Source organism: Amaranthus tricolor, chromosome 7, assembly GCF_026212465.1.
Source record: "Amaranthus tricolor cultivar Red isolate AtriRed21 chromosome 7, ASM2621246v1, whole genome shotgun sequence".
Taxonomy (NCBI): Eukaryota; Viridiplantae; Streptophyta; class Magnoliopsida; order Caryophyllales; family Amaranthaceae; genus Amaranthus; species Amaranthus tricolor.
Genome location: NC_080053.1, coordinates 29881873 through 29900972, shown reverse-complemented (window position 1 = coordinate 29900972; position 19100 = coordinate 29881873). Strand labels below are relative to the sequence as shown.

The following is a 19100-nucleotide window of genomic DNA, read 5'->3' as shown; positions in this document are numbered from 1 at the left end:
AGACTACTAAGAAAAGAAAACAAACAACGTTTTTTCTTATGTAGTATTTAGGAATAAGTATTTCATTTTAAATTATGGATTTTAATTATAAAATCACAAGTGAAGAATTTGAAAATGATAAGGCTTAAATAGTTATTTTTAAATTCTCAACTTTAACTACTTTAAAAACAATAATGGAATTTGATTCAAATTAAAATTTAAAATTTTTTAATTTGCAAAACAATAAATTTGAGCAAATTCTAAACTTTTAAATAAAATTATTATTTCCATATGTGAAGCTTTTTAACGATGTATACATAACACCAATTACCCAATTCGAACAGCAAAGAATGCGTGCAAACTCTTGGAATGCCCTTACAGGTCTCACGGTTCAATTTTTGGTAACACGAAGTACTTTTTTTAAAAAAAAAAAAAATTGACTTTTAACTTTTTAATTAGTTAAAAAATCAATAAAAAGTATTCATAAACAAAATAAATCATCTAACAACCAATGAACTTTTATTAAAATACCCAACATATCCAATTTCATCACAACGCATGACATTGAGTCTTAAGACTTAAATATTTGACGTATAATATAACTTAGATTAGGTACTAAACATGTCATCTTAATTTTTGAATGAGATCGAAATAATATGCAAATGGACATGTGCTATCTTTATAACTAGAAGTTTACATTTTTAATTAAAATAATAAAATAACATCATCGTTCACAATTATTCTAAAGAATGACAGGATTTTACTATCTAAAATTTTTCTCGAACTTTAACCCCAATTTTCACTATCCAACCAAAATTGACTTTTCATCATTTTTTTACTGTCTCAATTCAAACCCGTACCCAGATAAATGACTCGTATAACCCATTCCAAACGGGTCGGTCGAGTTATCACAATTTTGAATAAAAACATTTGTGCTTTGATTCAAGTATCCCAAATTGGCTCTTTGTGTTGTAATTCCACTTTGAACCTCCTCTTCTACCAAACCCGATTTGCATAATTTGGTATCTACCATATTCGGTAACATAAAGTCATTTCCATTGTTGTTCATTTGAGGCTGGGCTGAACCCGCAAAAGCATATTCGGGTGCGGATGTTAACCCAGCTAACACGGCCCAATCAAAACTACCCGACCCGAATTGTAGAAGGTTAAATTTGTCATTTTGTTGTTGTTGTTGGCCCACATTATTCTTTAAAGAGTTCATACGTGGAAGAGCAAATGAACGATCATCAATTTCTGGTAAATATTCTAAAACATCAAGATGTGATGATGTAGTTGATGATGATCCACCTGTGCTGTGCTCTTTACTTATTGTAGGCTTTGCCACACTGGATTTTTTCTTGTAGATTCTACATAACACCCAATCATCTAACTGAAATCACACAAAATTAAATATCAACTCGTTAGACAAAAAAATATCAACCCGTTTTCATGATATGATATATAATACCTAAATTATAAACTTTAATGAACTACACTTAAATTATGAACTTTTAGTTATCAAAAACACCTAAATTGTGATAATTCACTCAAATTCATCAAAAGTATGATCTTTTAGATGCATATTGACACCTAAATTATGATCTTTTAGTCATTTAATAAAACCTAAATTATAATCTTTCAGTCGTATAATGACACCTAAATTATGAATTTTCAGTATACAACGACACCTAACTGATGGTAATTCAGTCACGAACACCTAAAATATGATCATCATATAACGATACCTAAATTATAATCTTTTAGTCATATAACACCTAAATTATGAACTTTTCATCATATAACGACATATAAATGATGATAATTCAGTTACATACACCTAAATTTTGATCTTTCAGTCACATTACGACACCTTCATTATGATATTTTAGTCTTATAATAGACACGAAGAATTATTCTTTTTCAGTCACATGGCAACAACTCTAAATCTATACATAAAAATATATTAATTGAAAAAAAAATAAACGAACCTTTGAGCTACCAGACTTGCGGGTGGGTTGAGTGAGACGATATTCATGCATAATCCAACTAGTCTTGGTACCTTTTGGAGCTTTACCAATGTAAAACACTAGAGCTTTTTTAATACCCACTTTTCTTCCTTGGGTTGTAATAACCTTATCAGTTCCGGTAGCTTTCCAGTACCCGGACCCGGCTACTCTATTGGGTCGTGACCCATTTGGGTATTTCCTATCTCTTGGACTAAAAAAGTACCATTCTTTTTCTCCAAACATCGCCTTACCTAAACATAATTCAATCAATAAATTTCAACATTTCAAAACAATTTTTATTTAAAATAAACTAAATCTAAAAATCCATTTTGGTGATCAACTTTTAAATTTTCACCTTTTATTTATATTATAGAAAGCCAAAATGATATAAAAGGTGGAATATCTAACATTTTAAAAAGTTGATGTGATAAGGTGATATTTTGAATTAAATTCTTATTAGATTGACTTAATATTCATCGTAAAATAATCACTTATAATTTTAAAATGATTATTTTTAAATTTTAAAGTAATTACTTATTATTTGTAATCACTTGTGAATTTAAATTAATCAGTTAGGAAAATGAGTTAATTTATTCTGTCTCATATAAAACTTGTTGTATTTCTTTTAAAAATTAAAAAAAAAAGGACTTACTAGGTAAAACCCAAGGATCGAATTTGTAAAGATCAATATCAGCAATAATTGGAAGGCTAAAATGATGACCAGCAACTTTTCTACATAAATATTGAACTAAAAGTTCTTCATCAGTGGGGAAAAATCGAAAACCAGGTGGTAAACTCAATTGAGCAAGCGGGTCTTTTTCTTGAACTCCCATTTTTTTTTTTTTTTTTTTTTCCAAATATTTTTCCAGTTAACAGCAGAAATTCAGTAAAATGGAGTATATATTTTTTTGGGGTTGAAAATATGAATATTAAAAATGCCAATTTTCGAAAATAAGGAGGGGAATGGTGGATATTTATAAAGAGGGAACGGCAATATGTTAAAGCCTTATAGGGTATGTTCTTGATAATACACGCGTTACAATGGGGCCCGAAGAAGGTTAAAATGGGTATCCTTTCAGAGGCTGCCACGTACCCCTGTTTTTAGTAACCGATCTTATCTGGAGACAGACATGAAGGTTTGAAGAAAAGCAGAGAGGATCAGAGGAGACTGTTTACAGTTTAGGATGAGGAAGTGTGTTGAGTCATCAGTTTTTTGAAATAGGACACGTGCCGGTTACCCTGAGGCCTGAAATTTAGCTATATGAAATGTTCAGTGTTTTTGTGAATCAAATATTATTTTAGTTGGAAATAATTACTTTTTTAAATTAAGATTTAGTTCAACTCAGTTAGGATATATAACATATCATGAGGTTTAAACTATCAGTTGAAACTTTTAGTTGAGTTGGTTTTTTATATGCTATTAAAAAATAGCGTGGCAATAGGTCACGTGTTCGAATCTCAACTACCTCTCATTTAAAGTAGAATATTTAGCGTTAGGTATGAAAAGAGTACTTGAAGAGTCTGTGTTGTATCGTTTTTGGTTGAGTTGATTCTTGACAAACTCATATCTAACCCTTTCCTTCTTTTATCAATTTTAGAAGAACACGTGGCAATATTTTGTGAAATTTGGCTTTTGAAGGATTTGGGAGGTTTGATGATAAAGATTTAGGAGTATGTCATTAGGTTTGTTTGTAAAATAAGATGAATGGTTAATGTTGTTGAAGGTATTAATTGAAAAGTTGGTTGTTTAAGATAGTTGATATGCAAGTTAATGTTTGAAAGAATAGTGTTGATTGTTGCATATTTATTTGAGAAACGGTTGTAAAAAGTCAAAACTTAATGATATAAATATGATTTTTGTTTTAAAATCAATTTTTCAGCTATTTTAATGTCGTTAATTGATTAAATACTTTTTTTGTTTATGACTACTTATTTCAACTATTTGAGTTTAATACTTATTTTAAAAAATCTCTTATGTAATGTTTTAATAGTGCTTTAAATTCACAGAGACATAAAAGTAAAAGGAAATACAATATATACAAATGAACGAAAAGTCTATAACATATTTATTTTATTATACTATTTAATCATGATTTGTGCATTTTTTCTTATCACGTATACACCACCTTACACTTTATACTATCTACTCTACATTTCATCACTTTTAAATCATACTTTCTATTTTTCCGTGTGTAGAATAAGTCCCTCCAAACTCAACCCTAGATGAACACGTTATTGAAAAAGAAGAAAAAAAAAAAATTAGACTTTATAAAAATGGGAGAGCCTTTTTTTTTGGTTACTTTCACTCTTTAACTAAGATGAGCTGCTGAGTCCATAATCTATCCAAGTGTACCATGATATCCTCAACTTTTTTGTCCTTTTCTACTTTTCTTTCATGTATTATTATGCTAAAAAATATTCAAACAATATATACAACGAGAATATACGAAGTATCAGTACGTATGTCAAAAGTTCAAACCCTGGATAGCTCTCTTTGATTGTGGATAGATGGAATAAATGTTTCATCCGATCTCTTAAGAGACCATCTTTTTTAGAAACGTCTTTTAGACTCAATCCAATAAAACTCAAATGTTACTCTACATTTTCTTCATTTAATGCTTTATGGAAGATTATTATTAAGATCATCCCTAGTTGTCTAGTTGATGGTGTAGGATTAGGGTTACGGATCCTGATCCAAATACACAAAATAAAGTTTTAGTATATTAATACTGATGCAATTTAGAGATAAATTTTTCATTAGAAATGAGACACCTATGAATCAAATCTAAAGAAAATTTAATGATGAATGTGTTTGGTAGATAAATTTGGACTTTTGTTGATTAGTCAAAAAGCTAAAAAAAGTGTCAAAATAAAAAGGTATCAAGGTCAACTTTTTTCATTATAATATAGCTTGTTGGCCCACTCTTTCTTCATAAACAACTAATAGTAAAAGACTTCTCCTGTTGTTCTAATTAATCTTATTTGACTTTCATCAATTTTTTAGGTGGGTCAAATGGAATCACTTAGAAAGGAGAGAGAAAGAAAATAAGTAAATCGTTAATGATTCTTCATTTAATTAATTGTAATAAGGTAAATGGAACCACTTAGAAAGGAGAGAGAAAGGAAAATAAATAAATCGTTAATGGTTCTTTATTTAATTAATTGTAATAAGGTAATATGAGTAAGGGTAATAAGTTAAAAAGACATATTATATATAAATATCAATGAGACTAATAAGGTAATTCAACCATAATTGAAAATAAGACAAATAGAAAGAGTAGGAGGAAATATTTAAGTTTACCAAACATTTTGCTAAATTGTTGACCTGTATCAAACTAGCTTAAAAAAATTTTCAAAACAGTCAATACTTTCAATTAATTAAATCACCAACTAAAAAGACCAAAAACAAGATGATGCACCAAAAAATCCAAGTATCAGCTGTGTCTTGCATGTTTGTTTTAGATAACCCTTACATAAATAATATGAGTACGTGGTACGTGTGAGATTTAAGTAGAGTTAAATAATCAAAGCAATGTAGATAGAATGAGATAGTGAACTCATAAGTCATAACGTACTATTCCATTTATAGGGTGTCTTTTTCGTTATTGTTTGGTAATCATCGATAGCTGATAATTGTATATTGTATAAAGATTAAAAAATAATAAAATTGTTTAAATGTGGATTATTTTAAAAAAGTTTCATTTGAATTCTTAGGTATGACGACCTAATTCTCTTAAAGTTGAGTTAAAATGTTTAAATGAGAAAAAAATGTATGGACACGTTTCTATAAAAAGAATTGTAATAAAGTTAAATAAACAGATTAAAAAAGGAAAAATTGTCGAAAATAATTCAATATTTTACTTATCTGCTGTGAATAATTCCACCTATTGATTATTTTCTAATAATCTCATTTTTAATATGTATTAAGGTGAGGAAATGATGGGGTGCGGAGGTTTAGAGGGTGAGGTATGTTTGGGAAAAAAAATATAAAAAGTTAGATTATTAGACATCTTTTAAACACTAAAGTCCAAATGATTGTTATGTTTGGAAAACGGGAGTGACAAGTGTTGAGATAAGAAAGTGTATGAAATCATTATTGGACGGTTGTGTTAATGATTTGGCTTTATGATGCTGTCATGCAGATCCTTTGCAGACTGTTCTACAGCTTATCTTATCTCATCTCATCTTCTCAATTTTTATGCACTAAATAAGTGAACTCTTGATTCACCTTCTGAATTTAGTTGGTACTAGTTGAGATGAAAATGGGTCTGGTTGGCATCCGGGTCTTTTGGGTTTAGTCGTGTGAGACGGCAGAATACAGTTTACAACACAATTTTACATAGAATGATTCGATACAACTCTCGAGATATAAGTACGACGCATGAATGTGTATACAGTTTTCACTGTTAAACTGTACTTTATTTTTAGGTGGCTATTAGCCAAACACATTACGAAACAACTTGGCACGAGACACATAAGATATGTCACGTGGTGGCCCGACATGATAGGATTTTCATGATTAGTAGTATTAGTATGGCCTAATTGGCTTTGCTACACTTGTACTTTTGAGATATATCACTTATTTTGCCACATGTAACTCTTATCTTAAGTTTCTGTTTCCACGATTTTCATTGTCATTAATTAATATCACATATCCACATAGTAATTAGACTACCGAACTATGAATGTTTAATCCCCCATTACCCAAACAATGGTCTCAAATTAGATTAGATTAGTTCAAAAGATTTACACAATGTCTTAATCAAGAAAGGATGACAGTTAATTATAGCACTCAAATAATAATGGGGAGATTAGGGCACGTCTAAGATGTATAAAAATGGAGTTCTTTGGTAGGTCAAAGTAATACCTATAACAAAATACTTTAAGGGTGTTTGGAAAACGGCTGATAGCTGATTATAGTGGCTGATTTGATTAGCTGATTTTATTAACTGGTTTGATCAGCTGATTTTGAACCCACTGCTATGAGCAGCTCGTTCAAAAACAGTTTATTCATATCAGTAAGCTGTTCTAACCAGCTAGTTCACCAAACACTCGCATTAGCTGGTTTGTCCATCTAACCCTCTATTTATATCAAAATAAGCTAAAATTGCTTAATAAACTAATTTACCAAACACCCCTTTATGTGTGGTAGGGAGAATAAAGTATATGTGCAACAATTAGCTTGAAGATAGCTAGTTGAGTGCATAAAAAACTTTTAAGTCTAAATTCTTTTCGTCTTTCTCGTTAAAATTTGCTTTATTTTTTATTTAATATGTTCATTTAATTTTGAAATATGATATAATTTCTTTATTTTTGGACATCACCTTAATATTTTTGTTTTCATACTCTCTCTTATTTTAAAGGATTATACCGATTTAAGTCACCAAATTCAACCTTTTAATCACCATATCATTTGCAAATAGGGCAAAATAATCGTTACGCGATAGTAGTATGTCTTTTAAGTCAAAAGATCCAATTAGTATATTATTTTTCTTTGTTTGCACGAAAGTAAGATATATTGGTGTGGTATTTATTCTTTGCTCAAATTATGAGTTAAACAAACCTCTTTCTTTTAATGTTATAAAAAATCAAGTTGTTGTCATCCAATACACATTACTTAGCTTAGTAATTAAATTCACTTCTTTTGGCTATCGTTTTTATACACTCATCTGCTTGTTACGAACAATGATGTCACTTTAGACGTAATCCCTTACGTACATTTAACTATTTAAGCCTTTTACTTGCATGTTTATTTGTATTTCATGTGGGTTTGCCATGAAGTTACATATTTGGTATAGTTGAGAGTTGAGACATAGCTTAGCTTAAATCAAGAGAATTAAGAATCTAGTACGTTTAGGTTTGCCTAGGTTATAATTTGTTGTTTCAAGCGAAACTTTGCGACAATTTCTATTACAGCTCCTCTCCTAACAGACGCCTTTTAAGTCTAAAGTTTAATTCAAATTTAATTTATTTATAATATATGATTTATAATCTATTTTAATCTATTATAGTTGATATTTTAACCAATTGAAGTTTATATTTTAGCGCATTAAAGTTGGTATTTCAAGTTGTTGTTTAAACTTGTTAAATTGTTAACATATTAAAGTAAGCATTTTAACCTAGAGAAGTTGTTTTTTACCCATTGAAGTTGGTATTTTAACCTAGAGACCTGTTAAAGTTGGTATTTTAACCTGCTATAGTTGGTAAAAACACCAACACAAAAATACCAACTTCCACAGGTTAGAATATCAACTTCAACATTTAAAACACCACTTTTAATAGATTAAAATACTTACTTGAATAAGTTAAAACACCAACTTAAATAAGTCAACATATACGCTTAAGCAACATAAAATACCAACTTAAACAAGTTAAAATACCAACTTTGACAGTTTAAAACACCAACTTTAAGTTAATAACTTAACAGGTTAAAACACAAACTCCAAATAGGGTAAAACACCAACTTGAACTAGGTTTAAAATGCCAAATTTAATATGTTAAAACGCCAACTTAAGCAGCATAAAACACCAACTCAAACATGTTAAAATACTTACTTGAACATTTTAAAATAGCAACTTAAATATGTTAAAAATGCCAAATTCAATAGATTAACAACTTAACAGGTTAAAGCTCCAACTCGATATAGGTTAAAATATCAACTTTAATACACCAACTCAAATATGTTAAATATCAATTTCAATAGGTTAAAACAACAACTTTAATAGGTTAAAACAATTACTTCAATAGAGTAAAATAGGTTAAGAAGCAAGTGTAATCTTTTAATCAGTTTATGAGTTTGAATTTAGAGAGAGTATTATTCTGTTTGATTGCTGCGACTTTCTTTCTCCTTTCTTTTTTGAAAATTTGAATTGAATAAGAAAAACAATATAAAGAAGTAAAACAGTAAGCCATGTAAAAAACTATTTCTCATTATAAACACATTTTACCCGGAGCTGTGATTTGGTATCTGTTTGCACTTACAAATAGCGATCCATTATTAAGTTAATTGGCCGCTATTAGTAAAAGCGGCCCATCACTAAGATTACTTGCACTTTGTTTTTCGGTATATATTATATAATAATTTAATTATAATTAATATGATTATATATATGTATATATATATATATGTATGTATATATATATATATATATGTATGTATATATATATGTATGTATATATAATTAATATGATTATATATTTGAGTTCTGTTCAATTAAAATAAATCCTTTGTTTTTATTAGTGTTGAAGCTTTATTTGCTAACTCACAATCAAAATTAAATATTCCACAAGAACTAAAACCCAAAATTAAATATTCCACAAGAACAAGCTCAATCAAATGGGAATTTCACCCTAAAATTCAAAACACTAATTATCAGTTTACCCAGAAAATGGATGCAAAAACCCAATATAAATCCAATGCCCACAAACAAACAAAAAAATATTAAGTAAGATAGGTCGATTTCACAAACAACAAATCAAGAGCTAAACACAAAACCCATTTGCTAGAGTCCAATACAACAAGTATTAACAGTAAACTATGATTAAATATGAAGAAATGGAAATAAAAAATGGGTAATGAAGAAAAACAAAAAAGATTTAAGAATAAATAAGATAAAGAAACGTATCAGGTATTTTGAAGATTTCAATCAGAAATTGGGGAAGTTTCAAATCCATAGAATGAAAAAATTTTAAAGTTTTGAGGAGAGTGCTTAGTTTAGGTCAGAAAAGATTAGATGAATGTGAGATGAGAATCGTATTTGAAAATTGATTTGGGGGGAACTGATTTGGGGAAGAAGAAGGCTGGAATTTATGTTCGACTAACGCCTACTGTTAATAAGCTGTTAATAAGAGTGGCTTATTTATGAGTTAAAGAAAGTCACATTAGCAATGGACCGCTCTTACTAACAGCGGCTGATTGCTAAGGTGAAATTTTTTGACTCAACTTAGTAACATAAAGATTTTTTTTTAAACAAGCATTTGAATTCACACTTTAAAATTACAAAGTGATAGATGATTTTAAATTATAATTGTATGAGTCTATTCAATAAAAATTAAGGGTGTTTGACAAATAGCTAATAGCTAGTAGCTTGAGTATAATGACTGATTTGACCAGCTAACTTTAAACCCCGCTATAAGCAGTTTACTCAAAAACGACTTTTTTGTTTCACCCTGATTAGTTGTCAAACATTAGCATTAAATTGTTTGATCATCAAACCCTATATTTTTATTAAAATAAGCTAAAACTATCTAATAAGAAATTTTTCCAAACACCCTATGGTTTCATCATGAGACAGTCCCATTTAAGTATTTGTGTTCCGCAAATAAGCGTCTTTCACCCGAACCTCGGGTTTAATTCAAACACAAAATGTTGTATATGAGACGGTCTCACCGAGAGATACACCTCATACATGGGTTAAATAAACCATTCAAATACATACTCTAAAGGTATAAGTTCTTTTTTTATGTTGTTTTACCAAAATAATTATTGTATCAATTAACAACTTAAACTAACAATTATTTAACTGTGTTAATACAAGATACACACATTTCATAAGTTAAAGAGATATATAATATCTCAAAACCATAACAATGAAAAGAAGTACACTAATAACTTATAAAGTGTGCTTACTATATTGAATTTGTAGATAAATCATCCATACAAGCTGGCCAAACTACAGAGTCGAATTATTGTCTGTTGCAAACAATTTCGACTTCCAACGATCACATTACATGCTTTCACTTCTCTTCTTCTTTCCCACTTAATTTTAGCCCTCCATTTGTAAGTATACATACCCCCCACCGACTGAGGAAAACACAGTATAAACCCACAATTACGATTTACAACTACCCAATTACAAAAAAGAGAATCCCAGTCCCAGATCTGGTTCATTTGATTTTGATTGGAAGCTTTGAAGATCTTCAATTATGGCTTCTAAGCTTGTAATGCTTGCTGTTTTTGTCCTTAATGCCATTGCTTTTGGCCTTGCTGTTGCTGCTGAACAAAGACGAAGCCATGTAAGTTTCTCCTCAGCTAGACCGTTTGTCGGTGAAACACCCTCAAATTAAAAGAAATAATTGTTGCAAAACGTCTCGAACCATTTTGCTGTAAAATTTGTGTTTTCTCATTCTTTTTCTATTATTTGTTTTTGTTTTGTGAATTATTATTATTTGGGGTTGAATTTTAATTTGTTGATGGGTTATTTGGTATTCTCTTTGTTAGTTCATTTTTGTTTTCCAATTCTTTTGGAATGTTCATGTTTTGGTTAATTTTAGTGTTTTTTTGTGCATTTGGTGATGGGTTAATTGAAATTTCTAATTTATATTGTTGGATCTAGTAGAACTTGACATTTTGATATCAAAATCAAAGCTTCAATGTGGTATTATGAGCATTTTTGTTCAATAATTGGGTAATTCTGTTAGTACTTCCTCCGTTTTAAAAAAATATAGTCATTAGTCAAAATAGATCTTATTTGAATCGTATAATCACATAGTTTCATAATATTAAACTAAACTTTTATAATTTTTAGGCGTGTATAATTCAATATATAAATGATCAAATAATGGATTAGATTGCGTAAAAATTTAAATGTAACAATTATAATGATGGCGGAAGAAGTATTTGTAAACACTCTGGCCCAATGTCATGGTATGATACCAAGAAAATAAGAAAAGCGGGTTAAGTGTGTGATTTATGGAAAATTGGAAAAATTGTTTGGAAGACGTTACAATATAATTCAATGTGCGGATGTAAATTAGAGGAACATAATAGTGTATAATAAATAATAAAAATAGAATGCAGCAAATCTCCTACAGGTTTTGCTACAATATTTTCACGGGTTTTAGTATATTTCTATTTGGGAAGTCCTTTGTTAGTATATGGTATCGGGAAGGGGCATAAAGAATACGAGAGTTAAAGTGATGTATTGAATTGAGTCTGTGAACAGCTGAACTCAATTAAGTTGAATTGCAAACAAAGTGATCTGAACTAAACTAAATTAAACTAAACTGAAACTTATCAAAATTGGTAACATGCCCTAATTCTCATGTTTGAATTGACCTAGTGGATCTATTAAGTCTCGATCTCTCAAGTTAGAGGTGTTTTTCCACTTTGTAAATGATCTTGTTCTTGGGCGTGTTTGGGCAGGTAGCAGATTAGGGCTTGCTAGTATATTGGTTTTGTTTTCTTTTTATGGCTGAGGCTATTTCAACAAACACCGTCCGCTTCATGGGTGCAAAAGAAAAATTAAGAAAACATGTATTGTGTTGTAAGGAAGCATATGCACTAGTGGCCTCCGCACCACAAATTCTTGTATGAGACGGTCTCACCGTGAGACATGCCTCATACATGGATGAAATGGCCTAATAATAGAAACTTTTAGCTTATAGGCTTCTTGTTTTGAGTTTTTCTCACGGTGCGACGTTCTCATACAAGACGGGCTGCCTCTGAACCAACTATGTTTTTGAATCATAAGTTTTTGAGCTACTATTGTAAGTTGTAACCGTCTCTCGGTCAGACGACCTCAAAACAAGGAGCTCATATGATAATAATTGTTTAGTTGGGCTATTCAACCCATATTTGATTGTTTAGTTGGGCTATTCAACCCATATATGAAGCGCGTCTCACGATGAAACCGTCTCACATGAATTTGTATAAGTTTGAGCTTAAATTGGCAACATAATTAACCTCTATAGTTCCTATGCTTACTTTTTGTGGGGTAAATTGCTACGAGGTTAGCTTGTTTAGCATATAAGTTAAGTTATAATCACACACTTGTAGCTAATGATCATCGATTAATATGTGTTTGGTCACCGTGTTTCGATAGGCCCAGGTTATTTCAGACCCGAATGCAGATTACAAATACTGCAAGTACGATTCAGACATTGCCACAGCATATGGGCTCGGTGCCTTTTTCTGCCTTCTGGCTAGCCAAGCAATTGTTATGGTAGCTAGTCGATGCTTTTGCTGTGGTCCGACGCTCAGTCCTGGAGGATCACGGGCTTGTGCTGTCATGCTATTCATTGTCTGCTGGTACGCGTATTCTTCTCTTTTCTACTTCTATTAGTTAAAACTTAAAACCCGACTGAAATAATCATTTTTCCTTTTTGCTCGTTTCGAGTTTAAAAGGTTATAGTCCTAGATCTTAAGGTTGGCCCTTCTGTGCACCAAAAAGTCTTCGATTTTCATTGAGCTTTTGAAATCATCCGAATCTTGTCTCTTCGTAAAGCAAAATCTACTGTTAGTTCCTGATGAAATTGATGCATTCAGGCTTACATTCTTTATTGCGGAGATATGCTTATTGGCCGGTTCAGCTAGGAACGCGTATCACACCAAATACAAGCGTTTCTACGAAGAAGCTGCACCATCCTGCGAGACTCTTAGGAAAGGAGTCTTTGCAGCGGGAGCTGCTTTCACTTTCTTCACTGCGATTATCACTGAGTTCTACTATGTATGCTACTCAAGGGCAAAAGACTGCGTCCGATCTTGAGGTGCACTTCGCGGATCAGTTGGTTGGTGTGCTCGTCGATTGTTCGTTTTGACCACAGTCTTAGTTTTAGGCATTCTTGTGCGTCTCGTACGTCCAATGTTGTGCAGCTGTTTGTGTATTGTTTGATTGTTATGTACTTATGTTAGATTCTTGTGGGTTGTAAGAGAAACAAACAATAGTAGGTTGCAATTTCTTATCCTTTTGGCTATTGTGTGTTAAGCCTTTCTTCTTTTGGAACCCTAAACACTCGATGCGACGATGCCCGAAGGTATTGGTTCTTTCACTTAAACAGCATAGTCGAATACGCTTTCTTGGTTTCGGTTCTTTCACTTAGGGGTGTTTGGTAAAAAGAGCTTATTTCGTGGAGGTTCGGCTATGATTGCTATGTATGCTATGATGGCAAAAAATTAATTAGTACGTACATTAGCTAGCGAATAGCTACATTATTACTTAAGGATGATGATGATAAGGAAAGGTGCGAGTATGACATTTGCAATGAATATACAATTAATTTCTTAATTTCAATATTATTGAAGTTATTATTATTCTTATTATTATTATCATTATTATTTTTGCACAAAAATCACTTTAACGATAACGACGCTAAAAAGTGATATAAAAAATATTCCATAGATTAAATTTAGCAAAAACCTTCAAGAACTAAAAACACAAAATACAAGTTAAGAAAAAAACATCCTAAGATATAAAAAAATTAATTTGTATATTGCATGAGTTTCAAATTGAATTTAAAATAAAATGTCATTGGAATTAATAAAAGGCCTATACTAAAAGAAATAATAAAATACTTAAATATTTTTTAAAAAATAAACTGGTTTAATAAATGAAAGAAACATTTTATGGACAAAACCCTTTGGTCAACTTGTCCATTGGTTTTAAAATTGTTAATTAGTCAAAAAATTATAAAAATGTATTTATGAATAGTTGTTTAATCAGCTGAAAAATGACATTCAAGTTAAAAAGAAAAATTGTTATGATAAGTTATTTTTTATTGAATTTAGTGTATTAACTTATTTTTTAATAAATAAATAATAACTAATATCAGGAACATTTGGATCAACAAATAACTTATACTGATAACTTAACATGTTAACAAAAAATTATCTACATTACCAACTGATCAAACATGTGAATAATATCGGCTGAAAACTAACAATTGATTGTAATAGGTCCTATCCTTAGCTGGTTAGCCCTTATTACAAACAAAAAAATGACCCAAAATTTAGACGCAGTTTTTTAAAGGAAGAGAAGGTCTTAGTAAATAACGATTATTTGTGAGATTAACAAATCACCCTTATATGGTAGGATTTAATAGAGTGAAAATTTTGTTATTTTAATTTATCTTTTTTTATCTTATTTATTTTATTATTATTTTATTATTTTTTTTTATAGTGATTTACAAATCACGATGATTGAAAAAAAATAAAAAATATACTATACTCGTTATAAAAATTAAAGTGACGAATTAATGAAAAAAATACAATCAATTTGTTTTTTTTGGGAAAAGAAATACAAGCGATGTCACAGATGGAGTATTCCAAATTAACATAGATTGAAAAACCCTAATCTGGACTCTCAGTTCAGTTTCGGCCGACCCGCCGGATCAACCCAGCAAAACTCACCGCTTCTCCAATTTTTTCTGTAAAAAAGGGGGAAAAATCTAGTTCTTCTCGATTGAAACGTTTCTTAAGGTGTAAACCTTAAACCCTAAACCCTTAACCATCTATTTTAATTGTTCTTCAATTATTCTTTAAACAAAGATGCAGCACGATGAGGTCATTTGGCAAGTTATTCGCCATAATCATTGCAGTTTCATGTCAAAGTAACCCTAATTTCCCCCCTTATTAGTCATCTTAGATACTACTACTAAAATTGTTTCACTTAACTAACTCGTTTTTTCTGTTAATTATTTAGAATTGAAACTGGAAAATTTTGCCGAAATCCATATAATGTAACCGGTGTTTGTAATCGGAGCTCGTGTCCTCTTGCTAATAGTCGATATGCCACAATTCGGGAACATGATGGTATTTTTTTGTATTTATTGATTTGTTGTGATTTATATTTCTGATTTGAGAGAAATTTAACTTGTTAGGGTTTGTGTATGCAGGAGTATTTTACTTGTACATGAAAACTATAGAGAGAGCTCATATGCCTGATAAGTTGTGGGAAAGAGTTAAATTGCCCAGAAATTATTTGCAAGCGCTTGGAATCATTGATAAACATTTGGTAATTAACTTTTTGTGTTCGTTTTTAAGTTGAATATGAGGGTTTTATAATGTATTGATTGAAATTGGGGAAATTTTCAGATGTTTTGGCCGAAATTCCTTGTGCATAAAATGAAGCAACGATTGACAAAGATGACTCAAATGCGGATACGGATGAGGAAGCTTGCTTTAAAGACTAGGTGATTCTTTTCCCATTTATTTGTGTTATGTATATGCTTGGGTGTTTGCATTTGAGGGTCAATTGTATATTTTTTCTTTGTTATTACAAGAGCAAGGTACATTTGACACCCTAAAATTCCATATGTAGCAGCCACTTAGTGGCATTGGGGCTGGGACAATGCAATATTATTACTGTCGTTGTTGTATGTATATGTATGTTTCATAGTTTGTTGAAGTAGAGGTATTAGAGTAATAGTGATGGTTGATATAGGCTATATATGATATAGCGATTAAATGATGCATTTGTTTGAGCGGAATTAGAGAATTTTTTTAAGTAATGTTGTTGGTGAAGGTGTCATACGGTTGTTTGTAGTTTATTCACAATTCTTTTCTCCAGTCATGAGTTGTGAGAGGTTTGGTCTAGTGATTAGTAGCATAACCTAATCAAGTGCTCTTATTTTTAAGGAATTGGATTGGATTGTTCCACAATGTTTACTGATGGCATCTTATATCTATCTTAAACATGGATCACAAGTTTGATATTTCAATTTAGAGACTAGTTATGTGCTGATAGCTGATTTTATTTTTTTCTTGCCAACAATAATAACATTTTCACTCATCAGTTTTTTTTTATGCACAATAATAACCCATCATTTTAGTTGCAAATAGGGATGGACATGGGTCAGGTTGGATTTGGATTGGGTCCACCCAATTTGGAATTAATTGTGATTATTTGTGGAAGTTTACTTGTGTTTATTTCAATCAATCCTTGTATTCCCTGGATGTGTTGGTCATAGGTAATTTTAGTTTGCATTCCCTTGTACTCCATTTTATCCCTATGTATATCTGGGGTTACGTGAGTGATTGTTTGTGGAAGATTACTCTTTCCAAAATATGTTCATGTACTCCATTTTAGTTTGAATTTGAAACAAAGATGTAGATAATGGTTTAGGAGTTGCAAATATGAGGAAAATATAAAAGAAAAATTGTTTAAGATTTTTGAGCATTTGCAAAGATGGGTATTAGTGATCCGGTAAGGACTAAGGGCAATAGAAAGTTGGATCCTGGAAAACTTAAAAAGAGGGCAAGGAAGACTGAAAATGACCGTAAAAGAGTAGAAAGCATATGAATGACCTATACGTACCAATTGAAATGGTCGAAAATTAGAATGAAGAAGAATATCCATGTGTATGACCATTAGAACTGATATATTGGTTCATATAGCCGATCTCAATCTTTTGTGATCAAGGCTTTGGTATTGTTGTTGTTGTGCAAATCATTGTATGCAGACTTGTTCTTTCAGTTATGTATTTTCTCTTATGTAAATTTTAATTATTTGCTATTTGTTATAGGGAAAAGATAATGACAACTCCTAGGAAGGAGAAAAAGAGAGATGCTAGAAGATTGGAGAAGGCTGAGAAAGCGGCATTAATAGACAAGGTTACAGTCATTCCCAAAGAGCTGTGTTTATGGTCTTTGAAGTTATTGATTAACTTGGTGTTTGCTGTAGAAAATTGAGGAAGAATTACTTGAACGACTTAAAAGAGGCGTCTACGACGACATATACAACTTTAATAAAGAATTATGGGATAAAATTCTTGACAACCCTGAAGAGGAGCTTGAAGAGGTATGTTTTGAAATGCTTGATTTTCAGGATGTAGTAATATTGATGGACCACTTCTTTCCTAATATGATAAGGCATAGAAGAAATGTCGTTATTATTATAACTATGTAGCTATTCTGGGTGCATTTTGCCCAATTCTATTGTTAAATGACCTTAATCTTCGAATTATTTAGGAACATGAGGTGGAGTATGTGGAGGCTGATGCAGAACTTGAAGTAGAAGACGATGATATAGAGGATTTTGGCAGATATACAATGAATGACCTGCAGGATGACGATGGTGAAGGTAGTCTTCTGATTCTTTCCATTTTCACCTACTTAAACGTGGGGTGTAAAGATGAGAATATGAATCTCATATTGACTTTATAATATCTCTTCTGTGCTGATTAATTTTCTTATTGTGTTTAGTTCTCATCTATGCTCACCATTGTCTTATTTTGTTCATGTAATAGATGATCCAGATGAAGATGATGACTCTTCAGAACTTGCTTATGGAAAGAGAAGTCGAAAAGAATCAAATCTCGCAAGGAAGAAGATCGAGAGAAATGATCCTACATCCAAGTCAAAGAAGAAAGGAAAGGTTCTCGTTGAGGTATATATTCACAAATTTACAACATGATAATATTTTGTGTTTGGAGAGTGTAGGTATAGACTAGGGAAGCTCTTGATCAATCATAATTAGAATATTAACATGTGATGTTCAGCTGCCGAAGGCATGCATCCTCCTTGATCAAATATGACTTCTAATTGGTGCTGCTAATCCATTTTCTATTTGACTTCCAATGGCTAAAATCATTCAATCTGGAACGTCTTTGCATCGTCTCTGACGATTACATTAGGGAAATTGAGGGAGGAAAATGTAACATGAGATGACCTAGATCCATCCAAGAAGATTACCAAAGAAATGTTATGGCCTGAGTTTTTAATGTTAATTCGGTAAATCTTTAGATTGTTGGAGGAATTAATGAATGTTTTAGTGAGCATTCTATGAAAGCCAATTTTCTGTTCCGTTTTTTTTTTGACGCACTTTTGATTCTAAACTTTCCATTTTGAGCTGCATCCGACTGGCTAATGAGCTCCAAAAAACCTTGTATTAAGCTGCATCTCTCGGTGATTTTACTGTTTTGAGATTTTCACAAGCTAACACAGACTGCCTCCCCAACATTCATTAGTACAACTTTGAAACCTTGTGGTTCACTCGAAAGAACTTTAGTGTGTCGGTATTGGAAAGTCTATCTTCTTTTGGTCACCGGTCTTGTATATCCATTAATATTGAATCCATTTTTTTGCAGGTTGAGCACGAAGATGCTGAAGACAGACAGACGACAGTTCAGTGATATTACGTTCGATTTTGTAAACTAAGTTTAGGCTATGCGACTAATGACAAGCATCGTTGACAAACGAATTTAGCTTTAAAGAGGTCTTGGTAACTTATCGCTGTTTTTCGAGTTCGCATTACCTTGTTTCGTCTAGTGTTGCTAAAATGAGGCAAAAACCTACACATTTGGAGTATTTTTTTTGTTGTTGAAGCAAAGGAGCAAATTACATATTTTCTGGTTGATGCTATAGAGATTTTGAGTTTTGTCTGACAAAATACAAAAGAA

The 19100-nt window shown here is 31.1% G+C and overlaps 3 protein-coding genes across 3 annotated transcripts; 2 read left to right on the top strand and 1 right to left on the bottom strand.

Annotated features, from left to right (window-relative positions):
* Nucleotides 1–476: 476 nt before the first annotated feature.
* On the bottom strand, nucleotides 477–3064 carry LOC130818116 (NAC domain-containing protein JA2L-like). The gene is made up of 3 exons (XM_057684157.1): nucleotides 2638–3064; nucleotides 1968–2236; nucleotides 477–1369 (listed from the first exon to the last, which is right to left on the bottom strand). The coding sequence occupies exons 1-3, from the start codon at nucleotides 2816–2818 to the stop codon at nucleotides 815–817; spliced, it is 1005 nt and encodes a 334-aa protein (XP_057540140.1). The 5' UTR covers nucleotides 2819–3064; the 3' UTR covers nucleotides 477–814.
* A 7577-nt stretch (nucleotides 3065–10641) lies between these two features.
* LOC130818140 (uncharacterized) lies at nucleotides 10642–13996 on the top strand. The gene is made up of 3 exons (XM_057684190.1): nucleotides 10642–11000; nucleotides 12809–13014; nucleotides 13252–13996. The coding sequence occupies exons 1-3, from the start codon at nucleotides 10911–10913 to the stop codon at nucleotides 13469–13471; spliced, it is 516 nt and encodes a 171-aa protein (XP_057540173.1). The 5' UTR covers nucleotides 10642–10910; the 3' UTR covers nucleotides 13472–13996.
* Nucleotides 13997–14998: 1002 nt separating this feature from the next.
* LOC130818121 (uncharacterized) lies at nucleotides 14999–18980 on the top strand. Its single transcript, XM_057684165.1, has 9 exons — nucleotides 14999–15311; nucleotides 15404–15513; nucleotides 15597–15715; nucleotides 15796–15893; nucleotides 17226–17313; nucleotides 17384–17500; nucleotides 17671–17782; nucleotides 17949–18088; nucleotides 18789–18980. Exons 1-9 carry the CDS (start codon nucleotides 15250–15252, stop codon nucleotides 18831–18833), a joined length of 891 nt encoding a protein of 296 aa, XP_057540148.1. The 5' UTR covers nucleotides 14999–15249; the 3' UTR covers nucleotides 18834–18980.
* Nucleotides 18981–19100: the final 120 nt, after the last annotated feature.